Source organism: Lonchura striata, chromosome 3 (genome assembly GCF_046129695.1).
Source record: "Lonchura striata isolate bLonStr1 chromosome 3, bLonStr1.mat, whole genome shotgun sequence".
Lineage (NCBI taxonomy): Eukaryota > Metazoa > Chordata > Aves > Passeriformes > Estrildidae > Lonchura > Lonchura striata.
The window spans coordinates 73323333-73343503 of NC_134605.1; the positions used below are offsets into that span (position 1 = coordinate 73323333).

General features: G+C 34.1%; 1 protein-coding gene across 3 annotated transcripts in view; it reads left to right on the forward strand.

Moving 5' to 3' along the window:
* The window catches only part of ASCC3 (activating signal cointegrator 1 complex subunit 3), a 248972-nt gene that overhangs the window by 194560 nt on the left and 34241 nt on the right, over positions 1 to 20171 (forward strand). For all 3 annotated transcript variants that reach the window (XM_021533823.3, XM_021533826.3, XM_021533825.3), the window contains 4 exons: positions 2093 to 2225; positions 4849 to 4974; positions 14235 to 14346; positions 14617 to 14751. In XM_021533823.3, coding sequence (XP_021389498.2) covers positions 2093 to 2225; positions 4849 to 4974; positions 14235 to 14346; positions 14617 to 14751 — 506 coding nt within the window. The remainder of the gene's footprint in view (positions 1 to 2092; positions 2226 to 4848; positions 4975 to 14234; positions 14347 to 14616; positions 14752 to 20171) is intronic.

Sequence of the window (20171 nt, forward strand, 5' to 3'; positions counted from 1 at the left end):
ATCTGTTGTACAAGCTCACACAAAGGCTTCAGGGAATGCTGATACTCTCACTCTTTATTGTCATTTTTAATTCAGGTAACTTCAACACTGGGTGTTGTTCAATTCCTGAATTTTCAGTAAGACTTGGGGCAGGGGAGGGGGTGGATGGAATACCACCATCTGCGATGGAAACATTCAGATTTTGTTGTCTGCACTGCAACAGAAAATGCAGAGTCCTTATTTTATGAAGAAACATGTGGTGTGGTTTTCCTAAAGCATTTTTATTTTTAACTTTCTAGAGAGTATTTATGCATCTGGAACTTCTGTGGGATAGGTAGTACAGTGTTGCTGCAGCAGTAAAATGAAAATGTAATTAATTTCTTAATTTCTTTCTGAAATACTCCCAAAAGTTTCACAATAATGCTTTAATGCTGCCCTGAAGTTATGCCTGCGATGTTCCATCACAATATTACTTGGATTCTCCCTACTAAAGTTACCTTTCTGTGTCAGGAATGCATTTGGCTCCAAGAAAACAGCTGAGGGCAGAATGAATCACTCTGGAGTGTTCAGCAATTTCAAATTAAGCAAGAATGCTTCTTTGAGTGAAGTCAGAGGTTTTGGGGAGGACTTTTTCTCAGCTAACAGTCATTTATTTAGTCAGCCAGTTGGATCATATTTAATACTTCAGGAGTTTAGTCCAGTGGTTAAAAGCAGCCAAGCAACATATAGTCAGTAAAGAAAATATTGAGTTTGGATAATTACATAGTGGATATTGGCAAAAATAATTTCCTGATGCTTTTTGGTAAGTCCATTTCCTATATGGTATTATGCACAATTTAATTCACCACACAGAACAGCAAGAAGTTGTTTCATCACCTTCCTGTGCACATATTTATTCAGAAGCAGCAGATTTAAACTAGTTTCATTTTACATCTTAATGTCACTCCTAAGCTAACAAAAGGAATAAAATTATAAAAAACATTGCTTTCTATACATAAGTCAGTACACAGTGTGTTACTAAAAACTCACAATTGGGTTGTCTGTTTCTCCTGTAATGGTCAGTTGATGTATCCCATTTCTTACTGTCTGGATTTGCCTTCCTCAACAGAACTTTGGGCCAAAAGCTTACTTTTTCTTAACTCAAATAAATAATTTCAAAATGCCAGGTGTTGCAAGCCACATACTGGGCAGGTATGATAGAGCTCATACAGAATACACAAAACATTAAAACTTGTAAAATAAAGATGTAAAACTTATTATTGCCTCCATTGCTTCCTCTAAGTTAAATAGGAGTTTCAGGTACCAGAAGGATTCAGAGCTTTGGTGAGTGAGACACAAAACAACCTATGCACTTCTCAAATGAAGACAAGACAAACAAATAGATGATAAGCATGCTTATCCTTGGGGGCAGGTAGCAAGTTGAGCATGTTTTGCATAAACTAGTATTTTCAGTGTTTATAGAAGTCATTCATTAGTATTTATGAATAATGGTGTCTAGTTAGCGTGTCTGAACCAGCTTTTAAATTTGTATATTGTGATGTAGGGACAACATAAAATATGAAACCATCTCTACTCCAGTGCTAATAACTAATATAACTTTTTAAAGTGGTAAATATCATAGTGCTCAGTAATTAGAAATTGCCTATACCATTATATCTCTAGAGTACTCAAAACCTAGGAAATTGTATCGAGCAGAAAAGCCTACATGAGGAACTTCTGTAAGTGTGAAGTCAAGTATTTGAAAATTAGGAGATTATAGACAATTGTCATTATAGCCTTCATGAGTTCTCTTACTCATCATCTTTAATTGCATGTGAAAAAATGAGGGATGGATGTGGAATGGAAGGAGAGTAAAGGCATATAATATTAGATATAAGCCTAGATTCTATCGCAATGGATGGTCTTTAAGTGTACAAGAAGATTGTCTCTGACAGAAAGATGTTCATCATGACTTTATCTGAGATGGAAAAAAAAATTAGAAGTGTCAAATCCAATAGGGCATACAAGGCCAAAGTAATACAAAAAACCTATATTGTGCATTATACCAACATAAATACATTTATTTATACATCTGAACAAATATTTGGTTTATACATTATTGTCTCTCTGGCAGATGTGCTTCAGATGATGGGGCGTGCTGGCAGACCACAGTTCGATGACCAAGGAAAAGCTGTCATTCTAGTTCATGATATTAAGAAAGACTTCTACAAAAAATTCCTTTATGAACCTTTCCCAGTGGAATCAAGGTAAAGATAATCAAAAAAGCTGATCAAACTATAAACAATACTATAAATGGGGAATAGAGGAAATGGAAACAAAATCCCCCGTGCTGGATAAATCCTAAATACTGGGGTCAAGAGGAAGACAATTTAAAAAAATAAATTACTCCTCTTTATGTAGAAAAATCCTTTCTTCCATGAGTTTTGAAGCACTGCTGAGCTCATCAGTCCATTCCCAAATAATACCACAAGTGTCTCTCCATTTCTGGATGTTGTCTCAGACATGTGAAAGCACAAACTATTCTTCAAGGGCAGTGTTTAGGACTACTATCCATGATCCTCAGAACCCTCTTTGAAATTCTGTGACAAGTTACTAATAGGCAAAAAAACAAGGTGAATTTCTAGCACTTTTTACCTAGAGTATTTGTATCATTGTAGATACCACATTCTTGAAAGTCTCAAAAGTTCAAAAAATTCAAAGTTCAAGTTTACATGGTGTAAACTCTTAGTAATACAGTTTTAACATATCTTTCCCTATTAAATTGCAAGATTTTTGTGAGAACTGTAGAAACAGCACCTTTTTGTAGCCTCTTGGAACCTAGTTGATGTGAAGTTTGCTGTCCAACAAAATGTAATTTGTGCCTTGATTTTGATACTTTTTATGTATTTAATTGTTCCGTGAGAAGCCAACCTAGTTACATTGGTCTCCTGTAGAGGAATGTTTCATGGAGCAGTGCTCAGACATCTAATAAAGCATGAATATTACTGAAAGCTTTTCTCAGTGGTGAAGAATTCACAGTATTGTTCTCCTACGGAAACTTTATCCCTCAACATAAGTGATAATGGGACCTCTATCTGCTCAGGGAACTTCTTGAAGTTTGAGAGTGCAGTCCACCTTTGAAATGCAGTTGAAACAGGCTGGTGTATTTGAAAGTTAATTTCTGTGGTGCACAGACAGACATACAATTTTTGCAAACAAAGAATGTGGAAACATACACTTCATTTCCTTAGGAAACCACTCTTTTTTTTTAATGTAGAAATTGCATTTAGCACAAAAGTCTAGGAGGTGAACTTCTTCCAAATGATAGCTAATAAGTGAAAAGAGTGGTGTGATTAAAATGTTGATGACATATCCAGACTGCATGGCATTAGCATAAACTAAGAAATATCTCTATTCTTTGGGAAGTGGTGTTTCAAAATAAAGAAATCATATCTTCCATATAACAGTAGTAATCACATCTTTGTTCATGTTTGGAAGACATGAACATGGAAGACTGTAAATATTCTGTGCTACTAGTAGCTAGTTCCATTCTTGTGTTTATATTTACTTTGTAGTTCTGCTATATTCCATCTTTTATTATAAAAAAAGAATCTTTGATAAATTTGGAGATGAAGAGTCACACATGAATAACAATCTTGTTAAGTTCCCTGTAGGCTGCGAACCACATAACTTAGGTATGTCTTGGTCTCTTTAATGATCAAGTATTTCATATCTTCAAAGAGATACTGGTTGGGATTTTTTGGGAGGTTTTTAGTTTTGAAATGCTTTCCCATCTGTTTTACCAAAGAGCAGATTTATCAGCTTTGTGTAGTATTTCCAATTTATAAAATTAAACTTCACATTTTTAATTAATTTTTTTTCTAAAAGCCGTCGTTTACATATTAATTGTAAGACTTGAGTACTCAACTTGTAACAGTCCTTGTGCTCTCCCTGATTATGGGCCTGAAACACAGCACATGAGAAACAAAGAAAATCCAGAATTCCATTATCATGGAATAGCTATTGAATCATCTGTCCAGCTTCTGTTGGACAATCTGTGTATAATGCCTGCAGTTCTGACCCTCAGAAGCATGCAGTCACCAGTGCAGAGCAGTAAAACATCTACTCATGCCAGATTATTCTTTACTTTTAGCAACAGGAAAAGAACACTGGGAGAAGAAAAAGGATATAATACAAGAAAAATTACATTGAACCTTAAGGATATTTGCTATTCTCTGATTGAACTGTAGCCAGGCATGATCTCATTAGATACCCTAATGGAGGTCTTTGTTCTGTTTAATGACTGAGTATTTTATTTTTTAAGAATCATTTTAAGCTGCTTTTTTTAGTCTGTTTCTGAGTTTAGATATTTCTGGGTAAAAGTAGCTACTCTTTTTTTTGTTGTTGTTTTGTTTTTTAATGTTGGATGAAGATGAGGCAAAATCCAGGGGAAGCAGTTTTGATGTAATTTTAATAGCCCTGAAGTATTTGTCAAGTATTAGCTAAGCTATTGCCACTGTTTCATTTCCTGTTTGTCTTTCCATATGATTCTCTATTGGATTAAATCAGCATGATCATATGGTCAACATACAATATTCAGAAGTTACCACTGAGTAGCTCCATCTGAATATGTTCCATGAATGATTTAAACTTGTGCATTCTTGGTCCAATCAAAAAATAATTTGAGCTTCATTCCACTATCATGTAAAGAAGATGACTGACCTTGCAATTACATTCCCCCTTCTTCCCCTCTTCCCTTTTACTGGAAGATAAATATATAATATTTTCAGATTAAAAGTAATAAACCTTTTAATGGGCAACTCTACAAAATATATTACCTGTCTTTGTGATTGTAAAGTCAGCTAAATCCTTTTGTTTCCTGTTCTTCAGCTTGTTAGAGGTGCTGGCTGACCACTTGAATGCTGAAATTGCTGCTGGAACTATTACATCTAAGCAGGATGCAATGGATTATATCACCTGGACTTACTTCTTCCGTCGACTTATAATGAACCCAACGTGAGTATACAATATAAGACAATTTAATCTCAAGGTAACTTGAGGTTAGAGTTGATCCAAAGGTGATCCGTCTGCTGTTGGAGCCTGGAATACTTAACAACCTCCAGTGTAGGAGCACTGCTAGCCCACATGTGGATTAAAACTCGTGAGCACATATTTTTTATAAGTTTTACTCTAAATATAAATGCATTTTTTGGCAGATAACTTTACAATTTAGTTACAGCAATAAAATAACCTTATTGAGAGGGCTACATCAGCATCCCTAAAATAAAAATCCAGATTATCACATTCTTTCGGATATTGTATTTATAACGCAATACCTTTTTTTTTAGCTACCACATTGATATGTTCTGCTCAGTTTTCTTTAGAAAATTTATTAAGACTTGGACTTTCCTAATAAATGAGAGAATAACTATCAGCTGTTTCTCTGTGATAACGTTTGCTTTCATTAGGATACCCTGGTGAAACCATGTGTGCAATATTTTCAATGATTGCTATCATCCTGCGTAGCTCCAGCTGGTATGCAGATCATTCTGAGCTGTTCCACCAGTGTAGCCTGCCTTTGCCACAAGATTGTTTTGGGTAAATGGTGTGTTACCCATCATGTGATCATTCACCCACTAAAATAATGTGGCAAATAAAGAATTATCTGTTTAGATCACTAAATATTCTAGATGTACTCCAGTGTGTTGTATTTCTGAAATCATGTTAATGTCTATAGTATTTGGCCAGATTTTCTGCCAGGTACTTTATGGGCAAGTGCTACTGGGAGCCTGCAGGTGATAAAATAATTTCTGTTAATTCTTTTTAAGTCTTTATTAGTTTTTAGTTCTGTCTCTAGCCCCATGCTGGGAATCTCCCACAAAACAAAGAGAATTTCCATCTAGTTTTCTTGGGAAATGAAAAATGCAGAGTATTAGAACTGTAAATTAAAGAAAGCATTTTCAATTTTCTCTCTTCATAACTGACACAATGCATGCAGATAGGGGGAGGGTATTTCACCTCTGAGAGTTAAATTATGATTTTTGAAATGTTAGACTTTCTACTCTTTTAGCATAAAGAATAAGTACTGTTACTTTAAAATTTCTTGCTCTTTAATTGCTTTGGTAAAGTAGTTGATTTGGTTTTAGTAAGCTTTGCTCATGTGGTATTTGTGATAGCTACATTTTTTTTAAGAAATAACATATAGGCCAAAGGTGAGTGTAGAATAAGAAATATTGTTTGATTTAATAGGCAATTTCTTCCCAGCATAAAAGAAGATTTCCACTTGAGTATGAGGTTGGCATGTTGACTGGTATTTTTTCTCTCTAGTTTCTTTATTGTCATGGACAGCTAAATCTGGAGTTATCACAATTTCAACTTCAAAGCAAAAGTCCTGCTATTCAGAGGTGGGAAGAAAACTGGGGGTGGGGGGTGGGAATAAAAAAAAAGCACTTCATAGTAAGATGTAGAGTCTTTGTAGTGAGAACCAAGATGAACAGATCTTGACTAGTCATGCCCATAATGGCAGGATAGGAATGAGTAATGAAGTTTCTAATGAAATCGGAGTCTTGCATTGGAACTTCAGCACACAGGTTGGAACAGCTGACAAGTTGTGCTCTTCATCCCCACAGGTACTGAGCATTCTTTCTGTGTTTAGTCATGCAGAGAAAAATTAAAGATATTATTTACTCTGTCAAACAGTTTGTCAAATCATTTCTAGATGCCAAGCACAAATATAACGGATGTGCATGCATTCCATTCTTTGACATGATAGCAGTATTAAGTTTCATCCAAAGTTACTAAACTTATTTAGTAGTTTTCCTGGACCTACTATCTGTGGTATTTTCAGACCTCCTGAAAGCCAAGCAAGCAGTTCCAGCATGGTCAGTGTGAATGAGATACATCCAAGGAAAACTGAAGAGTTTTACAAAAAGTCAGTTATTGTTGAGATAACTCTGAATATGTTGCATTTTGGTAATGGAGTTTACTGTGCCATAAAAGAGCATATGAAATCATTGATATTATCAAACAAAAAATGTTCGTGGTTCTCAATAATCTAAATATTTTAGCGTTTGGTAGGGTTTTTTTTCAAAAGAATAGGAGCACAATTGCTGGTTTTTGGTCTAGATGGTTATGCAATACCCATTCCTTGTCACTTGACAGAAATGTTCTTTCTCATGTCCTGTCCCAAAGCAATTTCGTTGACTTTCTCTCCACTGTGAAACAAGAACTATTTTCCAGACAGCAGGTGATTGTACCTTAGTGGTGAATAAGTAATTCCCATATGCATGATTAGTAAAATGCCTTGGGATTCATTGGCATAAAAGTCATTGCACGTGATGCTGTAAATCCCCAAAATAATGGGCTTAGATAATATGCAGAAGATTTATATTCTCATTTATTGCCAGCTTTAGCTACTTGTATATTAAAGCTGCATAAACAAACGTAGGATCATCCTTTTCCAATCCAGTATCATAAAATGCCTTACTGAATGCCTGCAATTTGTACTATTGAAGTAATGGTAATCTACCTTTGTTGTGAGATAGAGATCCAAGTATCTTTTTCCTCTAGGATCCAGGTTTCTTCTAAACATGAAGTCATCATGAAAGTTTTCCTAGCAAACTTGAGATAATTTCTTGAACTTCTCATGATAGTTGTTTTAATGGTGTGGAAAATCATTACATGTTAAAATAGTCCTTTTCATCAAACCATTTTAATTTTCTTGTTTGAAAAACCCCTGCCCTTCAGAGCTCTATAGAATGGGTTTTAACTGTCTAGATAAGAGGTATAATGGAGTTACTGCTTTGGGGAAGGAGAGTAGCTGATTACTAGTTTTGTTCAGATGACTAGTCACACTCATCCTGTTCAGGAGATGACATGTGAATGACAGGGGTGGTCCAAATGAAATGTTTCTCAAAATGTTTCAGTCTCCCTATCCAGAATTTCTTCCCTGTTCTTCCCTTCCCTCAAAACAATTCATCCTAAGTGCAGAGCTTTTCACAGTTTCTGTACTACATCAGCCAAGTAGTACAACAGGTACTCCTTTCCACATAGAGCTGTAGTCACTATGTTATTTACTTAGTCAAGGTCATATCACACAGATCAGCAAAGGGCCCTGGTCTTTGCAAGAGGCTCATCTATCTCCATTCCTTGGCTGAAATGCCTTGGGTGTTTCATTCTTTTACCCTTATAAGAGATTATAATTGTGACTTTCGATAAAAGAGAAATGTCTGTGAGAAATATTTTCTGTAAATCAGGTTATGATGTTTTCCAGATACACGTGCAGTAAAAGAGAAATAGAAATTTACAACATATGTATAGTTAAGCAGAGTCAGCTTTCATTTGAAAAGCTAATTTTTAGATATCCTAAGAGCACACATCACATCACTATTAAAATGTGCGTGGCTATTTATGTATTTATATGTGAGAGTCCATCTGTGTACATGTGCACACTTACAAAACCAGTTTCTATGTAAATTCCTTCTGAAAACCTGAAAAAATATATTTTATTATTTCATTCTGAGAATTAAGAGATTTTTTCCTTTGATATCAGTTTTGCAAAGTTTTTTTGAGTGGATGAATAATACAGCATAAATTATAGTCTCAAACTGATGATGCCCTTATCATACATTTATGTTTTACTTTAAATTTCATTTTCTCATTATGATTAGCTGAGCATGTGAATAAAACATATGAATACAAATTATGGTTATATACTGGTCCAATATATTTTCTGCTACTATGGTGACAGGTAATATCATGGTAGAAGGCAAAATGAAATACTTATGTATTTCTGTGACATAATCACAGTTATTCAGAATTTTAGGATTAATTTGGAAGTGTGTCAGAAGGGAGATTACTGAAGTTAAATTAGCTAAGATAAGAGATAAAATGAAAAAATGTTGACAGTAGCTAAACTAACAGAAGCTAGAATGTGCAAATATATTATATATCAGTGATTACTAATAACCATATTTTCAATTGGTAAACAGATATTTTACAAAGGACTTTGCCAAAGGACTCTTCCTTTTACAATGACATTTAGACCTATATGTATGTACTGATACATAGGCATGTATATACATTTAATAAACAACAACTATAGGCATTATTACGAATTTATTAGCAAGAGTTTGTTCTTTGAAATTATTAGGGTCACACTGATGTGAAAAGTACAGGAATGTAGTTCACAGTATAGTTTTACCAAATATTCAGACAAATAAAGATTTTCTGAGTCTGTCAGACAGGGAAGCCCCAAGCTGCTGAGTATTTGAGCTGCCTCTTGCTTCCCAGTCTGCTGCAATCTTAGGTGAGAATACAAAGCTGAAGACTCCACATCTCTCCATCCAGAAAGAAAATTCACATAATTTTCTTCCTACTTTTGATATGGTGTATCTGTAAAAATTATCTGTTGGAATATATGATAGGAAAAAGAAAAAATATATCAATATGTGAGCAAATTTATATTTGGATATGACCTCTCATCTCTCATGAATGCATCTTGGGAGATGAACTGTTTTCAAAATGTTATAATTAGAAGCACTGATGTGGGGTTAAATACTTCACTGATGTCAGAGAAATTGAACTCGGTTTTGTTTCTCTTAAATGACCACAATGTTGAGTATACTAAAATACTTTTAATACTAAAAGTTGATTAAAGATAGCAATGTGTCTATTTCTCCTTCCTGGCATATGGAAAGATATGGATACAGGATAGAGGTAAAATACAGGGTGGCATTACTGTCTGCAGCATTTGTGCACTCTGTAATACCTTTTTGCAAGCCAGTCACGGACTCCAGAGTCAGTCAGTAATGCCTTAACAACAGAAGTGAGCTGGTACTTAAGGTCATATCTCTCTCTGGCTATGAAGATTCATCAGTTGTGCCATATACTCTGTACCATTTCCATGGTACTATTTGAGGATGGCAGCTGCTGAAGCTGATGAAAGTAAATATAAATGATGACTGCAGTAAGGGGACTTAAAAAAAATTACTATCTATGCTCCCCCATACTTATTAATAACAAAATTCTGCTTTCAGAACTGTAAAATCTGAAAAAGCACACTTTCTGGCTATCAAGTGTGTGCTGTGGATTTGCTGTTTTGTGCATTTGTTTCAAAAGACTTACTGACTAGCAAGTTTCTTTAATATTTTTTGGCTGACTCTTGTCACCGATTTTCATTATGTGTGTCACTATTACCACCGTATAATCTGAACATAAAAAACATGGTGCTGTAACAAATGACTCCACAGCATTGACAGTTATAGCAGGACCATTTCAAGGCTGATGAAAAATTTCCCAGAGAGATCTCAGGTCAGGTTTACATAAGCTAAACAGGAAATGATAGCCACCATTCACATTAAATCCTAAATGTTTTGTGTAACTTCATCTACATTTTATGTTCCTGCACGTCTCTCTGTCTCTCTCAGCTGATGAAATTCCACACTTCCTTAGATTAGAGAATAAGTTCATGTTTCACAGTTTGTTGTTCTTGCTAAGCTCTACAAGGTTTTGGGATTTAAAATATGTTATTTAATAGACAATAAAATGTTCCTTCAGCTTTTGATTGTTTAAATTTTACATACTTTGTAAATTTTTATGATACCTAAGGGTTTGTTACTGCTTTTTCCCTATGGACTACTAATGGAAGTTAGCCTGTCTAGCCCATGTGCTAGATGCTGTTAGGATAAAACTGCCTTTGACTTTCACACCTCTCAGGGGACGAGTAATTGTTGTGTTCAAACAGCCTGTAATTGTGATCCCGCTGGCTTTCTCAGTACGCTTCTGGCTATTAGAATCATTAAACAACTCAGCACCTGTTAACAGCATTGTAAATATTCAACCCTGCTTGTGTGCAGGTTGAGTCCAATATAGGAGAAGGCTTACAGAGCCCAGCCTCATAAATTAGAGCTTCTGACAAGTCAATTATTGTGAAACTGGGCTTCACTGTGAAATAAATGAAATGGTGTGCTGATAAAAAGGTAGGCTGTCTGTTTATAGCTAAGGGGAACTAATGACTAGATGATTCAATGCAGTGAGCATGAAACTGCATTGTTTTTATCCTTTATCTGTAATTAAATAGTTCAGCAATATTGCTTCATAGAGGAACTCACATATCATGCAGTTTTCATACTTGGAACATACCAACATGCAGAATTCAACTTGCATTTATTCCTGAGCATTGAAATCTAATGTCATGATACCTCTGTTTTCACTAATGATTTTAACAGTCTTTCAAGATGAATGGCTTTGATTTTTACTAGGGGGAAATGTGCTGAATGACCAAGAAGCTCCTGTGGGTGTGCTCAAAATTATATCTGCCTCATTACAGATAGTAGTTAAAACATACTGGTACCACTTCACTCAAGATTACAAACCATTTAAGACTTTTCTTTACATTGTTTTATTTCCACTGGGCAGTGACATTCACTCCTTTAACAACAAATTACAAAGCTGCAAATTTAAAATTCACAAAAAATTTTAAAAGATATTATAAATTCCTTTATGATGATAACTTCAGCTAACTGCAGTGAAATACTGCAAATCAGTCAAAGAACAAGAGCATAAATATGTTTGAATTGGTGTCTTAAATTACATTATCAGGAAAGAATTTCAGTGTATTGCCCCTGTTCCTTTTTTTTGTTTTATCAGTATTCATCATGAATGTTATGGTATTACAAATAAAGGTGCTGAAATTATATGATGGAAGTCTGAATACCGTGACAACAAAGTGCTTTAATTATAAACATTTCAGAAGTATTCTATTCAATTTAGAGAGAACTAATAAAGAATCATTAGTGGTTTATGGTTAATTATTAGTGGTTTTATTTCTATAAAATAGAAATTTTTTTCACCTCCTTAAACAATTTATTTAGCTAATTTGCTCAATTATTTTCAGAAGGTAAACAAGATATGACAAAGTAATTCCTGCTAATAACCAGAAAATAAATGTGATTGGTGATGTCAGGCAAATAAAATGGGCAGATAGAAATTTTGACCATTTTATACTATTGGTGTATAACTTAATTTAAAAGGACACTCATGAAATTTTGGTTGCATCAAAAACACTATTAGAATAATTTTTCAACAAATGTGTTTTCTTTGCATGAGACTTACAATATGTAGCTGACTACTACATAAAACATTGAAGTCAATACAAATATTTCTGTGTAGTTTGGTTTGGTTTTGGACAATAGGTGTGTTGTAAGTTTAAATTTCTTGTTAATCTTTATAAAAGACTGTGTTTAATTGAGATCATATCAGCGCGGACCCATATAAAATGTCACAGAGTTGAATACTCCACTGCCATGTATGTATGCTTTGTTGTTTCCTCATGTAGCTGGCTGGTATCAGAACACATTTTTTAAAACTTTTTCTTATGATAGTACTGGTTTACTCCAACTTTACCCAATTATAAGTGAACATTCAAAGCTTCAGAGAATTAATCCTATAATTTGGAATTAATAGCAAGAGGAAAATATCTGGACATTACAATACTGCTATTTAGCATTCAGGCTTTTTCGGTTATGCTACTACTGTTTAAAGAGATGTATGGTAAAAACTTTAAGAAAATAATAACACAAATCAGATTATGTAAATTAAGCAGTTATGTAAGGATGCTTGTAGCTTATAAAATTTTATTTCATCTTTTGAAATTTGTAAACAGCAGCATTACAGTAAATTATGCAGAATTTAACTCAGAGAATGGGATTCCTCTGCCCAAGTATAACATCCACAACATCCACAACTGAACTGGTTGAGAATGGGATTCATCTGCCCAAATATAACATCCACAACTGAACTGGTTGCCTAAAATTTTCTTTTTTTAATCAGTGATTGCATTTCACTTCATCCTGAAGTAGTTATTTAAATTTAATACTTCAGATGAATAGCATTTTGCAGGTGCACATTTCTTTCCTGTGACAGTGAAAAGAGTTTAAAAAAACTAACTCAGTTGCAGCAATAACTTTGTAAAATTGGCTAAAATGAATCTCAGCATGCTCTTTTGCAGTCTGTTGTTCACCTGCACAAAATAGCATTGAAAGAACCCACTCCTGACTGCAGTGGGGTCGTTTCAAGTGGGAATGCTGAGTACATCATAACAGTAGTAAATTTTAGTGAAGCAAGGTAGGTGGAACAAAGGAGCATTTCATCATTGCACAGTCTCAGTAGTCTATTTCTGCCACAGTATTTGACAGAATTAAACGAGCAATAACTACCTTTTTTATTCTGCTTTTTAACAATTCAGTAAATCATAGGATTTTATGTTTGTTTTAATTCTGCTTTGAAATTGCATGGTTTAATTACTCTGGTTAAATTCAAAATTTTAAAACTTTCTAAGCATGCTCAGTTTTTCTTTATTAATTGTACTTAGTTGTTACTTTCTGATCTGGTGCCTTTACTGAATATAGGGATACAAGTCCTTACTGCATTTTTATCTGGAGTAAAAGTTCTCACTGAAATCATGTTGGTTTATATGAGTAAAATCTTATAATACACCTCAAGCTCTACAGTTAAGGAATGCAAAATTCAGTCACTGTGTCTTTTTTATAGGCTAACATAAAAAGAAAATATATTTTGGCCCACTTTATAAGCATTTTTCCTTCATACAGGGAACTAAGCCTTTGTGATGATATAGTTTACCTAAACATTTTGTCTGACAGTGAGCGTGTGAAGGAATCACATTGACAAACACCCTATTCTGGTTGTTAGCATTTCTAACTTTGAGAATAAAATGTCACAGAAATATAACAACAAACACCAACATTTGGATTGGTATAAATTTACTTTTTCAGGAGATGTCACTATATGCCTAGTTTTACTTTCAGACTTGCAGGATGTAAGAACAATTGCTCTCCTAGGTGGGTGTTCTTCCTTTGTCTTGAAGTTAAAATACTTTTTGTTACTTTTGTTAGGATTGCTTGTTCACTTTGACACTTATCAGGAAATTGTACCTTTGAAAGCAGGAAAATTTTCCCACTAACAAAATAGAGTCAGCCCAGTTCTGTTTCTATCAATCTTTCTATCAATAGATGGACAAATTCATATGTTTCATATGTACATGCTTGTCTTATGTTGGTTGCTCCTACAAACCATTTAAGAATCATGGATTTCTTGTGAATCCTTATAAAGTACTGTGTTTAATTGTTTAATATGGATATTTGCTGTTTCATGTGTCTATTGTAGAACCTTGTATGTTTTCCTTGAAGACGCTGTTGTTAAAAATCTTCAGACTGTAAAAAATATTCTTGTAATGCATCTGCTCTCATTTTATCTAGTTACTATAACTTGGATGATGTGAGCCATGACACTATGAATAAGTACCTCTCAAGCCTTGTTGAGAAATCCCTGTTTGATTTGGAAGGCTCCTACTGTATTGAAGTTGGGGAGGTAAGACTAATCTGTGCCTTAGAAGATTCAATAAGATATACACTCCTAGAACCTGTGAACAGCAAGATGCATACTTGATGGGAGATGTTAGAGTTTGTATGTGGAGCTCTTTGTTAGACTTAGGTTGAAAACTCTTCTGGCTAAATTATAATGCTAAATTGTTTTTTGTGTTCTCTCTTAAAAGTAGTCTGAACATGTTTCACAGTTGTGTAGGAACACATTATACTGAACCACTTGGGAGCTCTGTGTGTTTGATTCTTCTTCTAACAGGATAATCGCAGCATTGAGCCGCTGACGTATGGCCGTATTGCCTCCTATTACTATTTGAAGCACCCAACTATTGGGATGTTCAAGGATCAGTTGAAACCTGAAAGCAATATTGAAGAATTGCTCTTAATTCTGACAGTAAGTGCTGATATTTCTTAAAAATGCATTTTTTTATTCTTAAAAACACAAAATAAACACACAAAATAAAGAAGACCCTTTCTCCCCAATCTCTAATTTAATTTTTTATTGTTTTGAGAAAAATACCTGAATCATTTTTGCTGTTTCAAGTGTTTTATCTTATCAGTACATGAAAATTACTTTATACATTTGTTTCTCTTCTTGCATCCCTTTATAATGTGCAGGATCTGTACAAATCTGATATTTGTCCTTTCTACGTTGAGTATATTACTAAAATGCCATAAGAATGACTGCTTACACTAAATCTGTAGCAGGACCATCACTTTGTTCTGGAAGATACAGCAGCTTTAAGGAGCAGGGGAAACATACAGGAAACACCTCTTTCCTAAAATGTCTGCTTTCCCTTTTCCCAGCCACCTCCCAGTCCTTGAGGTCATAACCTGCAATAGGAGCATCTCCCACGGTCAGTCTAGAGGCTGTTTAACAGAGAAGTGCAATGCAAGGCCAAGAACACCATGTATGAAGAACTGTGTTAGTTATTACATTCCCATAAAAGAATCAACATTTACTCCATTTTCCTTTTTAAGTACTTACATAGTTATAACTACAGATTTTCCTTTCAGCATGGTGTAATTCTACTTGTACAAATCTATTTCAAAACAAGAAGTGCCTCAATATTATCCAGGAAATCTTATTTCTGCCCCTATATGATTATAGTCTCTGTTACATTAAATACATTATACAAGTGGCCCAAATTCAATAATATTCTGATTTCTAAGGGTTACGTTCAAAATTTGAAGTCCTCTCTTACAGTAGTTATATATTTTACTTTTGTATTAATTATTATTTTGGCATGCTGCCAGAATTTCTCTGAGGAGAAACACAGGAAGTTAAATAATGCTATTCAACAGTTAGCAACTCAACAAAACCTGATCAGCATTTTATGACACTAGGAAAACTCCTTTTCTAGTACAGAGACTTTTCTTCCTGATAATTTTAAAGCACCTGCTGCAAACATTCAGAGTGTTACAGCTCAGAAATAAAGTCCACAATAATCTTTTGTAATGGAAACTGTTAGCCTAAATAAGGAAATTGCTATCACCGACCCTGCAATATCTGTTGTTCTGCTGCCAGAAAACACTGCAATTACACTAAATGAAATTCAGTGTATTCGGGTGAATTCAAAATAGTAATCATCTGCAATACCTAGATATGCTGTATGTAAAATAACTGAAATTTTGAGAAATACCCACATGTGAACAGAAGTTAACTAATACAATGTTGAGTATTCAAGAAGGAAGCTTTACTCCAACTGCTGTCTCTTCAAAATCTCCTCTCTACTGAAAATTTTATGCACCTAGACATGTCAGGATTTTTTTTTTTTTTTTTAAGAAAAATTTGGGGAAGGAAAGTTTAAGAATATTAGCAGAGATGGCATTTTGTAACTGCCTTAGCTGATGAGCGGGTATGGAAGAGGAATGATGGAAGAAGAACTTAGTGCTGCCTGTTTGAATTTGCCTGTTTGAACTGTGTGCATTCATAAATTGCAAAAGTAACTGGCAAATATTTCTATTGCAGATGAAACTTAGGACCCTAATGTTGGGTAGAGATTGTAAAATCTTGAGTTCTTTAATCTTGCTTTAATTTTTTCTAATTTTTCATTTCCTGATAATAAAGTTGTATAAATTATCCATTTACAATATCAAGAAGAATAAGACTAAAAATAAAATTGCTTAGGGGTCAAAATGCACCACATGGATCAATTTTAAAGATGAAAAGGATTTACAAGTGCTGGATGCCATTAGAGCTGACAGTTTCCACTGACTTTTTTATGTGGATGTTGATTCTCATAATTACTAGTGGAACTACTATTCTGTCTTGTTGAAGGTGCAAAATGAAAGGTTTTTTTCAATCTGATGTAGTGTTGAAAAGAAATGCCATTTCAATAGTTACTGCCAAGGATTTTTTTTCCCCCTAAACACTGCATTAATGAGTTTTATAATTACAGCAGTTGCTTCACACCTCTATTGTTAACCAATGACATTACATCTGCCTCACTCCACTGTTGCCCTCCTCCTTCTTATTGAAGCATTTAGCGGTTTTGGCAATAGGGAATTACATGGCATGGGGTAAGTAGTCTAATTAGGTATAAGTGAAAATCCTGAGGGAAAAGGATGTTTAAAAAGTAATTTGAAGAATCTCTTAATGATGCTGAAACTGAAAGCTGTAGCTATAGCACAAAAAGGCCTGTTGCTGTTACAAAAAGAATTATAATTGTGATTATTTTGCTGATCACTGTTTTAAAGTTTCAAATTTTGGACTGTGTTTTTTAAGAATAAGCATCCAAGCATTTCTCATGCACTTGCTGGATTTCATAGATGTTACATTTATTATTTGTTGGAGTTTTAACTAAGCTTGCAAACCTTTAGATATTTGCAAGTTTCTAATGTATACAAGGAAGGCAGACATGAACAATATGAAGAAAGTAAATCCTGATTTTGATTTTTCAAACAGGATATATATACCACATATATAATTAACTTGGAGAGTATCAAAAGTTTGTTTAAAACAAACAATGGAAAAACGCAAGATTTTGTTCAAGAATTCAGAAATTTAGGATTGTATTAAGGGGGTTAAATCTGAGGATTTTATTAAGGGATTTTGAGTTTCAGATTGATATTTTTGCATGCTGTATGGAAGTGTTCAAACTTCAGGGTTGATCACCAGTGAATGATCAAGGAATCTTCACCACTCACATGAAAAAGTAGTTGTGAGTCATCCAGTTTCTAGTGTTGCTGGATCTCTCAAAAAAGTCACATAATAGCAGAATTTGTTTTCATTTAGTGGAAGACCACTCGTAGTCTTTTCCAGTATCTGTTATTTTCTCTGTTTTTATTTTACGTTTTCATTTTGGTCATCTGCCAGAATTTTACAAGATCAAATGGTGTAGGGGTTGAGTTTTTATAACGTGAACAGGAGCATAGCACATGGGAACAGCCCAACAGTAATGTCGGAAATACACAGTAATGAGTGATTCAGATAGGTGGGCGAAAATCCCCTTGTGGTTTCCCTGCTCCTCTCAGTAAATCTGTACCTGAGATGTTTGAACTGTCTTGGGTTTGCAGTTAGCAGGTGGAACTTCACATTCAGTTATTTTTGTCACTGGCTTGTGCTAGGGGACTGATATTTCTTTTCTGAGAGAAAATGTTTGATGTTTTTCCACAGAGCTTTCTTTAAACTTTTCCCAACCATGCTCAGGCAGTAGTAATCCAAATGTGCTTAATCACTGTTGAGTTATGGTGCTTCTTGCATTAAGCATTATTGATGAGAAAGTGTTCATGAATTATTACTGACAGGCTGGATTTCCCTGAGGTGCCTAAAGACTGTTTCCTTTAATTCTGATAGTTAGGTGCAGAGATTAAAAAAGAAGTCTAAGCAAAAAACAATGATAGATACTTTAAGGTAATTCTTGTCTTTTTCTCCACAAATGTTTTTTAAATCAAATAGCAGTTTGTTGTACCTTGAGGAAAGAAAGTCTGTCTTTCTGATTGATCAGGGCTGTGACACCTAGATCCACTAGTTTCATGATTTTTGGTGATCTTTAACTTATCTTGTTATATGGTTAATATTTAAAGAACAAAAAATTTGTCATACCAGACAGTGGAGAACAGAATTCCCATCTTTCGTCCCTTATTTTATCTCCATGTTGTCCCTGATTTTTTTTTTTTAATTCTGCCTACAAAAGATAACTGGTTGGCTTTTATGTGCCTACTGCTGTCTTTCATGTAAACTGTTAACAAGAGAGAGGGTTTTTTTTCTTAGAAAATGGAGCTTAGAGGGAGAATATGGTATTTTTGTTATAGTGGGGCAGCCCTGTCTGTTTTTCTGTGCTACAAACATGGACATAGAAGTTTGATCTCCACATGCCTCTTCCCTTTATTTCGTTCTGAAAATAGATATGGTGACACTGGCTTGTATTAGAGTAAGTAATTTGGAACTTAGCAGAAAATCTGTCATTGTTGGAGTCACAGACTTGGAAGGTTTAAGGAGGAAGTTCATTAAACAGGCAGTCTATTCAAGATACATAGATAGCAAATGAGTAGAGTTATTAATGCCTTATCTGTCTTTCATTAGCTGGTAGGTATTTGTACTATGAGAACCTAGATAACTAAATTAACCTGTAGCTTTTTTTCCCTCTTCATTATTGTTGGCAATTTCTATTCCAGCTAGGGAAATATGCAATTCTTTGTGAGTATTTACACTCTCAATCTAAAATAATTTTATTTTTGTATGGGGATTCTGTTGCTGATTTGGTCTCCCGTGAAGGGGCCACAAAGGTATTTGACTCAGTGATAAAACATCTTTTCAACAGGTCTCCAGTTAAACACTAGGGAAAGAAGAATTAATACCTTACAAAAATACTGGCAAAAAAGAAGCTAATGTGATCTGTTTTGTTTAGTATTTTCCCTGAAAGCCATAGCAGAAACATTGCTTTTAGGAATTTTTAAGATATTATATAAAACAAGATATTATATAAAACAAGATCTCTGTTCTTTAGTCATTTCAGAAAAAAATCAGATAACTCTTCCTAAGTCAGTCAGTGTGTACAGTTAGTGTAAAATTACATTTGCTTTTAATTTCAAAGAAAGTAAAGGTGCTACCATGATTTTATTCCAGGCATAAAAGCACAGAAAAACTATATTCATTAAGTTATTCTTTTTGAATATGGCATTTCAGTGTCAATAATTGATTTTATAATGTAAAATTTATGCCTCATGGAAAGCAATTTATTACATACTAGCCTTTAAAGAACTTCCATGTCTGATTTCACATCTATAGTACACTAACAATTTGAGCATCAGTGCTGTGGCCTCAGCCATTATTCATATTTCAGTAATAAAAGAAATATTTTTATCTATTTTTAACAGAATAAAACTGTTTCCTCTTACAATTAAATCTTTTCTTTACAATAAATCTGTACTAAGGACTGTTCAATGCATAAAGTTCACCCTAAACAAAGACATTTCCTGAATAATTGACTTAATTTTTGTACAGTTTGTATTCTCTGGATTTTAACATGTTAAAACATATGTGCTTCATTTCCTATTTGAATCATCTAGATGGTAACACAGTGTGTTTAATAGTTTAAAATTGAAAATTATGTTGGGATAAAATAAAATTCTACAGTGTATTTTAATAAGATCCAAATTTCATAATCTATACCCAGTATATTCAAAAATATCTTGCACTTAACAGAAAAAGTACTTATATGGATACTCATACACATAATTAGTCTTGATTTTTCTCTGGTCCCAGTAGATGGAGCAGTTTTTAATGTTGCTGTAGTACCTGAATTTAGTAATTTTTTTCTAACATCATGACACAACTGTTTCCTGGTCTTCTTTTTCCAAATGACTGTT